Consider the following 17,500-nt stretch of genomic DNA (forward strand, 5'->3'; position numbering starts at 1 on the left):
TGATGCGCGAAGCAAAACATCCCAATCGACGGGACAAGAGGTAACACAGAATGCTCGTCGTCGTCTTGCGCCGAGCAGTTCCACGAGCAGTTGTTAGCCCACGGGACTAACGAATTTGGTTTCAGTGTTTGCAATAGTATTTTACATTTTATTTATACATTATTGTTCATTTTCAGAGCTATTCAAAATTACAGTCGTTAAATTTAGGATAAAAAGATTAAAGCATTTTGGTCAATAAAGGTCCATTTCGCAGTTCACATCTACATCATTTTTGAGTGGGCTCGTTTGGTTTTTGTGGAGATTTGTGATGCTTCATAAAAAAAGTTTGGTAAAGCTCTACGTGTTCAACAAAATCCTATGAACCATCCCTTTTCAACTTTAAAATAATGCCGAAAATTATAAATTAAACATAAAAAAATTCAACGGAAGTTCCTCGACGACGAAATAGTATCGATTGCTATACTCTGGAAGATCGATCTGAGAATATTTCCCAGAGATCAATGCCAAAACTATATTTCTTTTATAATATTTCCAACAAACTAAATCCCAATAATCTAGGAAAGCAACTGTTCTATTATGTAATGCTGAATCGTAATGGAACATTCAAGAGAAAACATAAATGATGATTATTTTCTTTACAAAAAATCCTCATAAATGAGTATTTTTGGGCCCTAATCAACCATACATTCTTTTTAATGACATTCCCTTAGATAAGACTCTCATATCTGTTCAATTCAATCACTAGTCAGAGGATAAACAGCATTAGGACTAAGCACACGATATACAGTAACAACAGTGGTAGCACAGACACCGCCCTTTGGTCTCAAGAGGCTCTCAGACCTACAACTCAGGGCGATCACCATCGTCGATCGTTATCGTACAGCTTCAAAGACACACTGTGGAATGTCCTGGCGTGGCCAGAACATGTCAACAGAAGCAGAAGCGATCGCGCGCTCGCAATCAATGCTTTCTCCGCTGTCCTCCTCTTTATCACCTTCCTTCCACTCTTAATGACCTGTGCCGTTAGCCACTAGGCAGAGTAATGCACACGCCGATCGGTGGCGACGTGAGCCCGGGGTCCGCCAGACAGATTATGTTTACCAAACCCCTGACCCCTGAGCCAGCACTTCACAGCACGGCACAGGGCGTTCTTTGCAGATCCACCGACGGCGGCGGTGGCGGCGGCAGCGGAAGAGTCAGTCGGGCGTATCAAGTCAATTGCGTCTAGCCATCGGATACTTCCGCATGGGCAATCCCTCCAGCCGTCTGGCGCCATCGTTACCTGGGTTCGGAACAGGTATCCAGGGGTTCTGGTAGGTAGCTGACCCTTTAGGGATATCCCTAAACGCCGCACAGTTCGCACTCGCTAGATGTTTGGAACTTCCAACACGACCACGGTTCCCAGAAATTCGGGGAGCCACTTCGTGCCAAGATACGCAACAAACGCCAAACGGCTATGCGTCAAAACGCGTATCGATCATACAACCTCACTCCGCCCCTTGGACCTTGGGCGTTGATCAGCTGTGTCCAGAGTTGAGTGTCGAGTGGTGGTGCTGGTGGTGGTTGCTGGCAATAAATCTTCATAACCGATCACATCGTAGGAGAGGATCCCCCAAATGTTGTGAATGCTTGACGATGGCCGTGGAGGAAAGGGTTAAAAAACGTTACTCCTCGTTACTCACGTCCCCGTGAAGCGGCGCGTTGGAAACGCGATCCTCCTGTCTGTGTTTGAAAGCAAATAATAAACATTCTGCCAACCGATGGCAACCGGCGGAGCGTTGATAGCCGCCAATTCACGTTGGTTCGTCGTCGTTTGCCACCGGTTGGCCATCGGTTCGCAACGCCACCCGGATCGTGGGGGGAAATATTATTTATAACCACCTTCGCGGAGATCGCGAAGCACGCAAAAGCAAGCAGCGAACGTCATGGAAGTCCCCCCGAGGCCCCTTGCGCGCGGACTGGCCCGGGGGAACAGGTGACGGTGGAGTGAGGGTCTGGCAGGCAAACAAAGCGTGATGATGAGTTGGCGCACAGTGGGATAAGAGGTGGTCCCCACCGCCAGGAGCAACGGCAGCAGTAGTGGATTGGTTTGAAACATTGTCCATCTCCTGAGGTGCTTGAGGTTGAGGATCAACAAGCGCGTAATACACCAGGGCGCGTATTCATCATTCTCTCTCTCTCGCAACTCTACTCTGTGGGACCGCAGTTGTCGTTCCGGATTATGTCGTTTCGGACTTCGGGCCAACCCGGGACGTCATGTCCCAAGAGAGCGTCGTCGTGTCCTGTTGTGCTGGTTGCTCGTGTTGGATCATAAATTTTCCTCCCGGCACTTTCCAGATGTGCAACAGCAGTGTGTGCAAGGCGCGCGTGTAAGCGACCAACCGATCGACAACGATCCCGATGCGTCCAGGGCACAAAGTTAGTCAGGGCCACGACGTGCAGTTCTCGCACTCTTGGATCGAATCCCGGCGAAGTGCTGCTTCGTAAAATGCGACCAAAATGGGTCAAGATGGCAGTTCTCGAACGAGATATCCGGGGCACCGAAATCTCCAAAATCCTAGCGATAGTCAACTCATCCAACAGCTGCGTTGGTGTAGCCCCTTTACGGTCGTCTTTGCGTCACTTGCCAGCAGCAGCATTCGGACGGATTCGGACGGGATTTTCTGGGACCTTACGGTACGCAATCTGTTTTCGTGCCGGCAATCTGTTTGGTGTGAAACGGCGGAACGAGTCACTGCGTGGTGGTACTGGCGGTGATGAGGTAGCAGGTACCAGGGCTGCGGTATCGACTGGTATCAAATCCTGGGAAAGAAAAAGCGACCACGGGACCACGGGACCACGGGGCTGTTATTGGATCCCGCTCCTTGGCTTTTCTCCTTCTTCTTTTGGCAGTTCCTTCTCCGTTTCCCATGGACACCAGAGTCGCTTCGTCGGCCACGCCACGGCATCGTCGTCGCCATGCGGGTGATGATGCAAAAGACCGTCGCAACACCATGTGCCGTTGGTGGGTTTTATAGCGTTCATTAGGGATCTTTAAGCCTACAGCTACAACAGACTAAACGTACGACTCGACGAGGACAAGAGGACCAGCACACTTGTATGTTTATGAATCCATGTCGGATCAGCCACTTGAAGCAGGCAGCAGCCACGATCCTTTTGCGTCAGGTTTCTTCACGAGTAGTTTCTTCTCCTGGCACCGCAGTGAAGGCACACCACGGATCAAGACGCCCAAATCGATCACGCACACCATAGCATTGGTGTGTTCTTTCCCGAAAACCAATTACCCCGGGGCCAGGGAGGATTCGGTCTTCCGATTTCCCTTCCCAAAAAAAAGAAACCCACTGTCTTTCTTCGATCATCTTCTCTTCCTTCCTCTCTCTCTCTTTCTCTCGGAGTGTCTTTCGTTCGGCGATCTTCGCTTTCTTTGTGTGCCGTGCCTTATGTTGTTGATCATCATGTTCTGCGCTGCGCTGGATGGATGTTGCTTGCCTTTGAGGATATATCCTACCATCGGGTGCCAGACCAGACCAAACCCTCGATGCGATCTTTCGTACGGGATCGCTCACTCGCTCGCTGGCTCCCTCTCTCTCTCTCTCCCTTTGTCTGTCTCCTTTGTGGTCCGTGGTGTTTACCAAGCCCAATCCTCGACCGTTCCATTGCACTCCATCCTCCCAGGCTCCTATATGTGTGGCGTGCAGAGAATTTTTAATTTATTTTTGTTTTATTCAACACGAACGGCATGGAGAAGAAGTGCAGCGCTCCCAGTACCGCTCCCAAGTTTCAGTCCACAAGTAGAGAACCCAATTTTCGGGAAGAACCGATCCCAAAACTCCGGCTGTTTGGTACAGACATCAACACACACCCGCGTGCACACTCCCTCATGGTCACTGACTTCTTCTGGTTCTTCAGCTACGTCTAAGTCCCGAAGCATCTAAGGCCAGTGCGAACGCCAACCGAACCAATCAAACAGATGTCGTCGCAGGCTGCCCTTTATAGGGACAGGCAGCAAGGATCGACAAACCAATCACCAAGAGCAGAGACCCTGGAGAGCAGACTCCCACCGTCCAGCCAAGGAATCACCATCAGTTTCCAGTGTGATCGAGACATCTTGACCGCTGGTTGCGACCGAGACGATTAGACGGGCTCCTTTGAGCTGGAGTCCAATTGGTTTAATTGCTCGTTCCTGGAGTTTGCCGGTCGTTAGACCAACTGCAATGCCACCATGGCCACGATCAAAGTGATCGAAGGAGCGATCGGTAACTCCGAAAAAAACGAGAGAAACGCATCCTAAACCGAGCTTGTTCCACCAGGAACGGAAAAAGGATCCGTAAAATTCCGAAGAAAAGAGAGATAGAGAGGGGGCGAGTGCACATACACAGGTTGATCGTTAGTTCAATGCACTTGCGAGATCCCCCGACCGGCCGAGGATCAAGTCGCACGGTAATAGGATAGCGGCGTTGTCTGGACTGCCAGGCTGCCAGGAGCCCAGAGCCCGCGAGTTGTGTTTTTTGGGGTTTCATCCACCTGAATTTTCCTGGCTCCTTTTGCAGTCCTAGTAGCTGGGCGTCACTTGCGTAACTTAATCCTTTCATCACGGACCCAAGACCGGGGGAAGGCGCTCCCCCACTGGATGCGACGTTCCTTCGCTTTGCGTTGGAGCGATGTTTGTACGGGTTGAGGATCCAACCAGGATCCAAAAGGCAAAGGACACCACCAGCATCAATCGGAAGCTTCCGCTGGCGGGGATCGGGTTAAGAGACGAACGGAGAGTCGTTTCATATTTCACGCAACAGTTTTTTCTTTCTTTCGGGTTTTGTTTTAATCCAGCAACAACGTCGCCCGGCGTTATACGGGTTGGACAACATTTTCTGCTGGGGGTTAAAAGCTTCCTCTCCTTACTTTGGACGTTGTTTGCGGTTCCACACGGCAGTGTTTGAAATCTGGAACAGGAAAGAGACCTTCCAAGTGTCTCCTTGATCGATCGGAGCGCCTCTCGGTATGCGTCCATGTATCGGGAATTATGTTTCGAATTCCTGTCAAGATCCGTCGTCGGTACGTAACAGGAGATGCGCAAGGTGAAAGGCCTGGACTATATTTTCGTCCGAAGAAGCAAGTACCGGAACGGACTGTGGTCCTAATGTCTTTTGTTTGCTGTCGATCGTGCTTTCCCAAGGGTTGGAAGTGTCCTTCTCAGTCGACTTCTCGATGTCCGTCGTCGTCCAGTTCTGCTCTACGATCACCAACAACAATGCTACATCTCAACACTACCCCAGAGTGTATTTGTCTATGGCGGACGACCGACGTCGTTTTGTATTGACATGATAATTTCGTTTGGTCCGTCCGCCCGGGATTCCTAAAATTAACTCCCAAATCCCCACCGCCGTCACGGATGAGTGATACATGCCCACCGGGTGGGGGGTGGTGCAGTTCCACTGTTGTCTGTGTGTCCCCATCCCAACTCCCCAATCCCAATGGGTGATGGCCAGTGTGGTCTGACGCCACCCAACGACCAACACCAATTATGAGACAAATATTGACTATCGCTGAGACGTGTGCGCGCGCGCCCTGGAGCGTTCGTCGTCATCTCTTCGCTAAACGGTTTGCACGGGCCAGCACGAACACTGAATGCACGCGGTGCGGCCAAGTGACGGAGCGTGTCCGAGCGTGTGAGGCCACCAACGGTAAGGGATGACGCATAACTCGGTAAACAGAAGATCCCGATATTCCCGTGCCCGGAGTGCCGCTTTTTGATCTTCAGCGACGCGGTTATAAAGATGTACTGTTGACCATTGTTTCGTCCCACTTGCGACACCTGAAGCCGAAGCGTTTTTTTTTGTGAATCATCCCTCCTGGGTTGGCCAGAAAAAAAGGGGATCCAAGCACTGGGGACCAGCGTGTTGATTGCGCGATGGACGCGAATTCGAATCGAAGAAGGCGAAGCAGCGACGAAGTAGGCTGTTGTTGCTGTTGCTTCGCCGCCATCGCCCGGCACCGGCCAATGTGTATCGTCGCGTCCAGCGCGTTTCATTATCAATTCCAACCCTCTCCCCCTCACTGGAATGGGAGGAAGGGGGGAACCACTGCCATCGAGAGACGTAGCGATCACGAGCTTGCCAACCAACCATCTCTTGGGTTTGGTCTCGTGTGTTTGTGTGTATTCCGCGTGATAAAACATGGCGTGCTATGCTGTGGCGCAATCTCCATATTGTTTTTCTTCTATTTCGTACGGTCCGGGGTCCGGCCGGAGGGATTTTGGAACCCTGCAACACGGTCCGTCCCCTTTGGTTGTCGTCGTGCTGCTGCTGCTGCTGCTGATAAGCAATCATCCATACACCCCAACAACGAACCCGGGGAGCAACCCCTTTCCACGCCTCGTTGTCGTTGTTGTTGCGGTTTGATTTCTAAACTTCTCTCTTTTTCTCGCTGGTGCACATATCCTGACGCGAGAAGAGATCAGCATCACTGGGACAAACAACAGTCATCAGCCCAGCAAAAAGGGCATCCAGACCGACGTTCTTCTCATCGAACGCTGGTTGTTTGACGTGCTCGCCTCTGAATCGCGAAAACGCCGTTTATGATTATTGTTTTATCTTATCTCACCAATGTTCCTAGAAGTGTTGGGGAGGGGGGGGGGGCGCTGCGGTGCTAGAAGGGCTCATTTCGCGTTCGCGCTCCCCTATCTTGCGCGTGCGGCGCGTGTGTGCGACTGCACACTTTCTGCGGGGTTTGTCCCGGCGGTTGGCCTTCTACTATGTTGTTTTTGCTCTTTTTGTGCCTTCAAAGTTTGCAATCGTGACAATACACACATACAGCACGGGGTGGTGTCATGGTGGGTGTACCATACTTTCGAGTGTGTCCCCAAATTAGTGACATCCCAAAAAAAAATCCACCGGTCTGGACTCATAAGTTTTTTTGCTCTCGATTCTGTTCCCTTTTCCCTCGGTTCTCGGCCCAGTTGTGGGCCATTCCGGGTGTGACCAAAAACAAGCGGTGTCGCCGGTAATGCCGGTCGTCGGTGCTTATGCTGCTACTGGTGCGCTGCTGCTGGACACCCTTATGTTTTGTGTTCGCCATTTTAGTTTTTTTCCCGCGTCTCCCAGCTCGACTGCAACTCCTGTGTGCGTCTTCCAAGGGGAATCTCTCCTTTGTGGTCTCTTGCGCAATCCGCGTTGACAACGGATACATTTGCTTTTTAGCCACAGGGTTCTAGGCTTCCTATTCAGTGTCAGTGGCCACGATGACCGCCCATGCCTTCTCGTGGTGCTCCTGGATTATGACGAAACAACAGCTCAGCGAAGGGATGATCACGGGGGGGAGGGGGGGGGGGGAGGAACTGTCCCAGTAAGCAAAATTGACCCCCGCGTTCACGCAGACACACATCGGCGCGCTCGCTTCGCACGCCAAGCAAACTCCCTGAGCCAGCAGTTGTTGATGTCCGAGGGACTGAGGGAAAAGGGAGGAAAGTGGGGGTGCAACAATGACCCTCTCGCACTCCACACTCGGCGGTGGCACGATCAGCATGCCCTTAGCACGGGAGAAAGGCCCGTTACGATCCTGCTGACACCAACGAACTCCCAAATCTCGGGGTCTCGCGCGGTGGTGACACCCGACGTTGACTGTTATTTACTTTCGCTGCCAAGAAAGGAGGGGCGGTGGGGAGAGGGTGGTTGTGGAGCTGTTGACTTGGGCAGAGCAACGGGAGAATTCATTCATAAAAATGTGTTATGCTCACACGACGGTTTCGGTTGCGTCCTTCAACGCAAAACTACACCTTGCTGTTGCTGGCGAGCGTTTCGCGTTCTCGCGTCCCCTTCTAGCGTTCTCTCAGAACACACGAGTACGATTTGAATTTAATGCGTTTAAAGTATTCCCCAAATGGAATGCTCGAACACTACGTGAACGGGGTCAGTTTTGAGACCAATAGCTTTGGAAAGTTTTGGGCCCGAATTTGATGACTTCTAGATTCTAGATCCACGAACGAGTGAACCGGATCTATGGGAACAGGGAACAACCGAAAGAACCGATTCGCTGCTACTACACCACACTGACTGACAGCAGGTTCTAGTAGGCGACCTAATTTGCTTGATAAGACCTAATGTTCCACGAATCCCCTCTCCCCCACGAGCAGGAGGGGGGGGCTACATGTTTCATGTGATTGCCTAGTGGTCCACGGTCCCGGCCGACGTTAATGTCCGTGGTGGAGGGAGTGGTCGTCAATCTAGAGAGAACAACGCGTTTCCCCCCCATCGGAAGATCGTTCGAGAGTTGGTGGTCAATTCTAGCTTAGCCCAGAGGGCCGAGGGCCAGTTGGTGTGATTGTGCCATTCGACATTTGACTTTCAAATCCTCGCCATGACGCCATTTTCCCTTCATATGCTTGCTGGTTACACTTACCCCACCCGAGAATGGAAATGCCTGGCTTCGTGGCTCTTCTTTCTTGGCCGTTTTTCTTCGCTTGTCTTGTCTCGCTCTCTCTCTCTCTGGTTATCGCTTGCACGGCAGGCCCGTTCCTTGTGACGATTGCGCTTCGATCAGCCCTTTCAGACTGCTCTGCTACTGTTGCTGCTGCTGCTGATAAGTGCTGCAGCTGCACAAAAGCGTTGTAATCAGTAAAACACAGCACTAGCACTACATGCACACTTACACTACCACAAACACACTGAAACACGCACTAAGTGGCGACTGCTGACGCGGGATCAATCCGCACACGGCTGACGCTGATACATTACCGCGCGAACGCACATGTGACACTATCAAAAATGTGAGAATTCCGATTGCGCCAAACGGGGAGGGGACGAACGCACGACAATATTTGTTTTGTGTAAAGGATTCAGGACCAAAGCACCACTCACTCACTCACTCACTCGCGACACACGCGGAATGACATCAATTCGAGACAAACATGAAGCATCGCGAATTGCGTTGACGATATCTCGACGCCCATAGAAGAGACCTCCCGCTTTTATCACGCGTCGTTGAACAGTGCACTCGAAAGAAAAGAAGAAAAAAAGGCACACGCGCGGCTCAGCCACTTGAACTTTTACCACACTATTATCTTATTGCACACTTTAAGCCGCGTAACTGTGGACACAAATATCGAGGGGAGGAGAATATTAAAATATCGAAGAAATGACAATTCCGATCATTGTTAATCGCTCGATTATCAGAGCCAAGCCTTTGGGTAGCTCCCAATTTGGGTTGAGCTTTTGGGACCGGTGATAGCATAGAACAGCAGCAACAACAGCACCAACAGCCCCAAGGGCATCGTCAAATTCGTTTTGTTTTTCTGTGTTTCCTTCTTCCTCGCGCGGTTCTTTTTTTTGTGACCGGCCATTGGGTCTCTCTTTTATGTCGCCCCAAAAACCGCTGGAACCAAGCAAGTCAGCGCGAGTGGAGCACTGAATGTTGGGGGTCGGTTGGGGGTGGATGGGAGAGAGGCAGGGACACCTCGCGGTAAAACCTACACAGCAACATCCCCCCCCGAGCACACATACAGACGCGTGATCGTTCGCCCGCGCACACTCTGAGCCAACCAGCCAGCCAGCCAGCCAGATGATGATTTTATGAATGAACGACGGGGATCAGCAGCATCGGCCACCCCACGCCGGCCGCTTCCCCAACGTTCGTCACGGAGAGAGACCGAGAGCGAAAGAGAGAGAGAGAGAGAGAGAGAGAGAGAGAGAGAGAGAGGGGGGGGGGAGAGAGAGAGGGAGAGAGAAATGATTCGTGGAACCGTGGCGCGCGCGCTGCTCCAGCCGTTTTTTTTTCATCCTTTAGTACCACCCTGCTCCTCTTCTTCCTCCTTCTATCATCCCTCTCCCAAGGGGGGGGGGGGGGGGCAAGGCTTCCTTTCTTCATTCAAATTCGTTCGCTGCTTCGTTTCCTCATTCATCGAGGGCTGGCAGGAGGAAACTAAAAGGGGGCTCCACCTCGTCCGTCTGCCAGAGTTGCTGCTTTTTCCAAGACTTTCCTTGTTTCGTTTCTCTAAACTTCGCTTCGCCCTTTTCACTATCGCTTTTTTATTATTAATCTTTGTCCTATCCCGGGAAGCGGGAGGGAACTGCATTTTAATTCGAGAAGAGACCCGCAACGGCACAAGAGGCAAGACAGTAGCCGGCGTGGTCCGGCGCGATCGTGGAGCTTCCGAATGGAGCAGTGCCACCCCTTCCTGGGACCCCGCTTCTCGCTTCATACGCCGCTCATCGCCGCGCTGATGGTTGACTAGAATTCTAATTCCCGATTTGCTTCCTTCCCCTTCCATACGACGTGCGTCCGATCGTACTCCACTGTAATGATAATGATGTTGCTGCCGCCACCGTTGCTGGTCACACGGTTTGAGAACTTGAATGAATTGGATTGTCCAATCGCGACAATGTGTTCGGGACGGCCGTTCGCCGACCGTAATCCAGCAGATCTCCTCTGAAGGGGATCGAGAACGGAGCGAAGAAAAGCACTGAAATCCGGCCCGAAATCCTTGGCCGGTTTGTAAACAGATCAGCGAACTGCAACGTGATGATGCGACACTTGCGCAATTTCACAGATTCACGGACAGACCGCACACTAAACGACGACGAAGCACTGGAATCCTCGGTGGACACAAACGGCTGTTGCTGCTGTTGCCACAGTGCCACCAGCGCACTGATCACTCATCGTCGCGCGCCTAGACTTGGCCGCAACGAGTTATGGCCGTTGGGTGGACTACTGGCAGGCTCTTATCACTCGGCGCGCCTCATCGGCAACACAGCGGGCCGCCGTTCAGGCGAGCAAGAAGAGGAGGTGCAGCGAGGTGGGGACAAATGATAAGAGAACCCCGTATGGTACGACACTTTCAGGGGTCCCCTCCTTCGCAGGGTACTTGCGGACCACGAACACAACATTGCCAACAACAACAACAACTCGTCGCAACAGCCGAAAACTCGAAACTTTTATCCGCCGTTTATCGACAGCCTGCCCGATCGGATCGATCCGTAGCCTCACCTCAGCACTCAGTATAGAACCTTCTCCCGCGATCGCTGTTTGTTCTCTCTCGATTCATGCTCTCGAAGCTCGGCAGGCCACCCTCCACCCCAGACAGCAGCCGATCATCGCACACGGGTTTGGAGAGCGATCGTACGCACACTACCGGGCGTGGAAAGTGGTGTGCGTGCGATGAGTAAGGATCAGAAACGAGAGATCAAGAGAGGGCGTGAGAGAACGACAGAAAGAGAGCGGAGAGTTCGAAAATTATGAATGAAAAACCCACACGCCACCGCCAGAAGAGAACGCATGGTGGTACTGGCGGAACTGCGGGGGGGGGGGCTCCACTCTCTTCTCTGCTGTCCCGCCTGCAAAACACCTTCACATTGGTTGCTTCAGGCGAATGCCGTGGCCAGTGCGTCTGTCTGCTGTTGCTGTTGTCGCCGTCGAGGGAGTTTCGTGCGTAACCGGCTCAAGGCGCAGTGTAGGACGCATGTTGATGATCATCATGACGATCATCAGGGCATCATGGAGCGGTGCGATCTCCCCAGGTGTGTGCTGCAGGTCGTATAGCAGGAGCCGTGGGCATGCATGGTGACGGTGACATTAGCCCTTGGATCTACCCTTTTGCACCGGACCGATGAAGCAATCATTCCGAATCCGAAGAAGCCCATGTAAACAATGATCGTGGCCAAATGAGCCTCAACCACGACGACGGCGGGTGTGTTGTTGGTTCTCTGGAGCAGTCAATCCAACAGCAGCAGCAGCCTCGGAGCGATCAGCGATGCACCAAGGCAAGACCCGCCTTATGCTAATACAATGTTGTTTACCGGCCGGAATAGAATAATGTGCTGTGCGGCTAAGAATAGCCGTTCGCTTTATCTTTTAAAATGTGCATTCGTTACGTACGCTAAGTAGCACAATATTGTACCCAAAAACATTTACATCTTGTGTCGCGCACCACTCGATCATGGTTGGGGCACGCGGCATTGGGCCAGTATGTTTCAGAACGTTTGCGTTTGCGTTGGACCGTAATTTGGTGAAAAGAAATGCTCCACACCTTCACCTTTGGATGCGTGGCTGGGGGCCGATAAATTGCAGCGATAAGGGCATACTTTTCGCATGGTAAATAAGGTTAAATGTAGAGTGTAGCATACATATTCTCGGAAGAAATTACCCCCAAAAAAAAAACTGTACCGAAAATTACAGCACACACACCCAATAGCAATTATGCAGCACTTGTCGTTCGCACGATACGCTCTTCGAAGGCGACGGTTCGTTGAAATCCTTCGTTGGCAGAGGAGAAGCAAGCAAGCCACGATCTTCGGGTGATTTTCAACGATCGACGATGCAAACATCCAACGCTGTCTCTATGGACATGAGGTTGTGTATGTGCATGTGACTGAGTGTTTCGAGAATCATTCATGTTGCTGCTGCCGTTCCTGCTCCTGCTGCTGCTGTACACACACCCGCATGTCACTGTACTGTTGCTTCTTCAGTGCTTGTCCTGATTCCCACAAACTTGGCTCATTCCACTTGCCTTGTTCGCTGCCTCGCGATCCCTACATATCCGATGTGTTTGTTGTCATCTGCTACGCGCGGTCTTCGGGTCTTCTCCGTTCTCCTTTGCGCTCTCGGTGTCTAGTTTCTTGTCCTCGTGGTCTTTCTCTACTCTTATCTCCGTTTGGCTTTTTATATTCTCCTCCGGTAACCATCAGTCTCTTCATCATCATCATCATCATCATCATCAGCATCATCATCTCGATCTTCGTCATGATGTATTTATTTTCATCTGTTCTCCCTTCTTGCGCATTGCTTTAACCATCTTGGTGGGTTATGCTTTGGCATGGTGCGGCGGTTTCGAATATTCACTTGTGATTCTGTTTGGTAGTGCGAGAAATTATGCTGCTAGCTTAAAATTGGCTTCCAGCTAAATGCTCGTTGCGCGAAGATAGAGTATTGCTACGAGAACTTTCCCCATGATCGATCCAGAACCGATTCCTTCTTGATTGAGAGAAAAAAAAATCATCATTTGTTTAAAAACAGTATACAGTATGAAGGAAAAGATAATCCTTACATTCTATTGGTGAAAAATAATAATATACCTCCTGAATGTTTGATTTCGGGTTCAAGAGTACGACTAATCCTTTGTCAGGACGATTATGATCAAGGATCAAGGAAGATAAGGAGCGGCTACTTGTGCATGGACAATTAGAGAATGTTCTGCGGAAAATTTCTCCAAATAGAATGACATAAAATCAGTTGGTCTTCCAAATCTCAAAAGCACGCGTTGAGCTCAAAAACCTAGTATCAAAGATCTATAAACAAGTCTAATCGAGCACACAAATGACGGGAACCGATGGTTGGACGTTCTGAATTTGCGCGTTAACTATTCGCGGCCGTGTGGATGAGCCAAGCGGATATCCACAAATTCCGAACAAATCAATCACGTATTGACAAATTACAAGAGACAATCGAGTCTGAAAAGCGCCAAACCGTGTAAAGGAGTCAACATGCGATCGGATCTTTATATGAATGTTTCAGAGATCCCGAATCACGAATAGCTTGGGCAAGAACAAAGATGTCCTGTCGCGGCAACCAGACAGATCTGATTCAACGAAGAATGTACACTTGCACATGGAACGAAAGAACCATGCGTGCAATTATGCGGCTGAACAGACTGCCGCTGTACACCAAAACTGGAATGAGTTGGAATGTTACTTTCATTAGGAAAATCGTGGAAAATTTATATTTATTGTGATTGGATTACCTTTACCTTGGAGATCTTTTCCTTCAACTCTGGCCTTTGCTTTTCTTTATCATATTCTTTTGTTATTACCTTCCTGGGATTTTGGGATTTTTTTGTGAATATCTGCTGGGAATTTTTAAAATTTTCCCTCGTTTGTTATTCAGCAACATATTCAGCAAAATGGCACTGAAAAGACCACCCAAAGGCATTTATGTAACCGTTAGTCAGCCAAATTTGGCCGGATAAGAGACTTGTCAGATCAACATAACTTTTTGTGGACGGTTTTTCGCGTTGAAAATCTTCTCTGGGTCGTTGACGAACTCGTCGGTTTTATCGGGAAATTATCTTAAGGTAAGCCTAAACTACGAGCAACCGCTCCCGCCAGACACGACGATTGTGACCGAAGGACGTGTGATAGGCCGAAAGGTCGGCCTAATCTTCTGACGGCCGGAGATACTGCTCCAAGTTACATAACGCGGGTTTCGAGGTTAATCGTAGCCCTTTTTCCCGTTTTTCCCGGTGTCCAGATGCTGACCAACCAGGTTATCTCCGCTGCCCGCGTTATGGGACTGCAGGCCCGCCGCAACTACGGTGTGTCCGCCGTCCTGCTCGCGAAAGCCAGCGACCCCATCCAGCAGCTGTTCGTCACGAAGCTGCGCGAGTACGCACAGAAGAGCCAGAGCGCGTAAGTAGACTGACCGATGACCGTGGCTTTCATTTGTTTGATCCTGCTCGTTTAATCGGTTCCAGGGGTGGCAAGCTGGTCGATGCTTCTCCAGCCATCGAGCGAGAGCTGAAGCAGGAGATGGAAAAGCTGGCCAAGCAGTACGGCGGTGCGCAGGGTGAGGATATGACTGCATTCCCGTCGTTCAAGTTCGAAGAACCCAAGATCGACCCGATCAATTCGTCCGCATAAGTCAGCGGAGGAGCGGCCACTTCCGCCATCGCCACACCATCGTCTGCGATTCCCCCCCACTTTACGATAGAGAAGTCACTACCACCAGCGCCTGCCTGTTCTGGATGGTATCATAAAGGCAGTAACAGAATGTAAACATTAATTTGCTTGTTTTTAGCGTTTATTTGAAGAAGCAAAGAAAAAAAACCCGAACTTCACTCTGATCGATAGCTGGGATCACGCAACCTGCGTTTGCAGCACGTGCTGGACAGTCTCCTCCAGAATCGGCATTCGGTATTCGCTGGCAAGCGCTTGAAAAGTTTTCAGCAACCGGCGCAAGTCGGCGGCCGAAATAAGGTTCTCGTAAGCTCCGGTGCAGGAGCAGTGTTTGGCCAGATTTTCGCGCTTAATCTGCTTACATTTAACGCAGCGTTGATCCTGTAGCGTGTAGGACATAAGCTTACGCTGCACCACATCCAGCAGCCGCATCTCGATTTCCACGTTATCATAATCGACGTTACACTGGGCACAGAGCCACACCGGCTGCTGCCCATCCTTAAGCGCACGGTGCGTATCCTTGCAGAGGTCCAGATCGCGGCAATGGTTGCACGCCTGGCAGATGACCTCGGGCAGCACGTATGATTTGACGGCCTCCCTCCAGTGCGCTTTCTCGCTAAACTCGCCTACTCCGATCAGGCGCAGCATGTTACGCCGCATACCCGTCAGCTCCTCATCGGTATCCTTGGTGACCTGCAGTGCCCGCGTGATCGCTTTCACAAACTCAAGCGCTGGCCCATCGGCTCCACGTGCGTATCCTTCGTGCATCTTCTGCACCATAGCGTACGCGGCGTTCGCCAACCGTTTCAGTCCGGCAGCCGGTGAGGCGCCTTCGGCCATGGCCTGCAGGAAGGACACGACAAAGTTTTCAAAATTCTCCCGACATCGGCGTGCCTCCGGGAGCTGCTCGGACAAGCTCCAGTTCATCTCGAGCGCCAGCTCTTCCTCGTCTTGCTCCTGCTCTTCCGTGGCCGGCTGTTCCGCTGACTCGCTGGTAGCTTCCTTCGGCAGGTTGGCCTTGACGCCACCGTAATTCGTAGGATCGATCCACAGCAGAAACTCCCAGGCCTGCTGGAAGGACAGTGAAACGCTGTGGAACAGCTCACGGCTGCGTATGTTCTGCACCACATAGTCCGTGTAACCGATCGCATCGACCACGGACCGCTTGCCGGTGTCAATGATGATGCGATTGAAGTCCGCGTAGATGATGTCCGCTTTCATCCGTTGAAACTCGGCCACTATCTGGAGGAACAGCTTGCGCATCAGCGTGTTGAGGGCACGCCGGAGTGCCGGATCGTACAGTAACGCACGGCTCGATCGTACCCAGCGGTAGAAGTGTACGATCTGGAAGTCCGCAAACACGTTGCGATTGATGGACACCTCCCGTAACCAAGCGTTCACCAGCGAGCGCATGACACGGAACGCTTGGCTGCAGAGTGCCGTTTCGTCGTAGCTCGAAAGCGGTTGACCACCGACGGCAGTGATCAGCTCCTCCAGTGACGCTTGTGGCACCGTGTCGAAAGTAATCGCCGACGAAGTACCCTCGAGTTCCTGCACTTTGCTCGCCTGTAGCAGTGCGGACACGGCCAAACTTTCCACCGTCAGCTCCACGCAAACCGTCCGGTAAAGGCCCGCCCGATTCTGGACGATCGAAATACTATCCTCGAACTCGGCCAACAGCCGACCATCGTCCGCCTCTCGGCCACCCAAATCTGGCCGACCACCGGACGAACACCAGAGGACAAAGTTGTTCCGCAGCAGAAGCCGTCCGTAGAATAGATCCGCTCCGAAGAGCACCGTATCGGAGGGCATGTTACCGAGCGGTAGCTGGAAGTAACGGCACTGTTCCAACATCATGTCCAGCACACGGTTCAGGTTGAGGAAGTGACGTATCATGGACCGAGCACCATGCCGCTGCCAGTCGAGCCCCGATAGGAGGGCCGCATCGTCCGCGATGTGTATCGGTATCTCGGGAAACTCCAGACACACCGGAAGCAGCTGGTTCAGCTTCTGCACACCGACTGCTGTCTGCAGACACAGTAGGGTTGGGCCACGCTTTTCATCCCGATACGCCGTCAGTGCACGGGTAATGCGCTGGTACACCTGCTTGGCATTGATCTCCATGAACACTTCGAACGTCATGTCTACTGGTGGTAGCGTGTCCTCGGTAGCGTTGGTGCCCGCCGTTAGCAGCGCGATCCGTTCGGAAGTGTACAGGTTCCGTACGGTCGGGAGTTGATTCGTGCGTACCGTGTCCAGTACGATGACGAGCGCTTTCCGGTTGGCCGGTGAAAACAGTCCCCACATTTCCCGTTTACCCGTCGGTGAGATGTGCTGATAGAGAAAGACCTTTCGAAGACTTATACCGGAACCAGGAGCTGCCGTAAATGCTCCCTTGAGATAGGTCACCCCGGAGGTAAGCGATCGCATCTCGAGCTGCTGGATGGTGAAGGAATCGAGATCTTTCGTCGCGAGTGCGGCCAGCGCACGGGCTTCCGATCGCTGCACTCCACAGAGACAGCCGAGTTCGAGCAGCGCACGAAACTCGAGGGTCATCTGTGTCTCGTAGATACCCTCGATATCGGGCGTTGCCAGATCCGCCAACAGTCCCAGCCGATTATCGCGAAACACCTGCTCCGGCACGACGTACTGGTAGAGATGGTAGACGGGTCGGGCACGGGGCAGCACACGGTGTACCTTTTTCCACATCGATCTGTTCCCAGCATCCGCCTCGGTAGTTTCCGATGGGACCGGCGTACGTTGGTTAACGTAGAAAATGCGGGGCACGGAAAGGCGCACTTTGTGTAGCTCCTCTCCGACCACCGCCCAAACGGTGAAGTGGC

The 17,500-nt window shown here is 51.8% G+C and overlaps 3 protein-coding genes across 6 annotated transcripts in view; 1 reads left to right on the forward strand and 2 right to left on the reverse strand.

The window, feature by feature from the left end:
• Positions 1-11,018, reverse strand: part of LOC126581523 (ETS-like protein pointed) — a 108,582-nt gene extending 97,564 nt beyond the window's left edge. The window contains exons 1-2 of one of the 4 annotated variants that reach the window (XM_050245233.1): positions 10,978-11,018; positions 8,395-9,081 (exon numbers count right to left, since the gene is read on the reverse strand). The gene's annotated coding sequence lies outside the window, so the exon portion shown is untranslated. Of the gene's footprint in view, positions 1-8,394; positions 9,082-10,282; positions 10,652-10,863; positions 10,942-10,977 lie in introns of those variants that run through there. The other 3 variants (XM_050245235.1, XM_050245234.1, XM_050245231.1) reach the window with 3 other exon arrangements.
• Positions 11,019-13,923: 2,905 nt separating this feature from the next.
• On the forward strand, positions 13,924-14,763 carry LOC126568898 (ATP synthase-coupling factor 6, mitochondrial). The gene is made up of 3 exons (XM_050225577.1): positions 13,924-14,056; positions 14,233-14,390; positions 14,456-14,763. The coding sequence occupies exons 2-3, from the start codon at positions 14,233-14,235 to the stop codon at positions 14,619-14,621; spliced, it is 324 nt and encodes a 107-aa protein (XP_050081534.1). The 5' UTR covers positions 13,924-14,056; the 3' UTR covers positions 14,622-14,763.
• Positions 14,764-14,807: 44 nt separating this feature from the next.
• Positions 14,808-17,500, reverse strand: part of LOC126568897 (DNA polymerase epsilon catalytic subunit 1) — a 6,849-nt gene continuing 4,156 nt past the window's right edge. The window contains exon 3 of the mRNA XM_050225576.1: positions 14,808-17,500. This exon is cut by the window's right edge and continues 3,850 nt beyond it. Within this exon, the coding sequence (XP_050081533.1) occupies positions 14,838-17,500 (2,663 nt within the window). The 3' untranslated portion in view covers positions 14,808-14,837.

This window comes from Anopheles aquasalis, chromosome 2, assembly GCF_943734665.1.
Source record: "Anopheles aquasalis chromosome 2, idAnoAquaMG_Q_19, whole genome shotgun sequence".
Classification (NCBI taxonomy): Eukaryota; Metazoa; Arthropoda; class Insecta; order Diptera; family Culicidae; genus Anopheles; species Anopheles aquasalis.

What these genes read in the sequence shown, in the direction of transcription:
- LOC126568898 (XM_050225577.1), top strand. Translation starts at nt 14,233, where the DNA reads ATGCTGACCAACCAGGTTATCTCCGCTGCCCGCGTTATGGGACTGCAG. An exon ending in GCACAGAAGAGCCAGAGCGC is followed by an intron (nt 14,391 to 14,455) that starts GTAAGTAGACTG and finishes AATCGGTTCCAG; the next exon opens with GGGTGGCAAGCTGGTCGATG.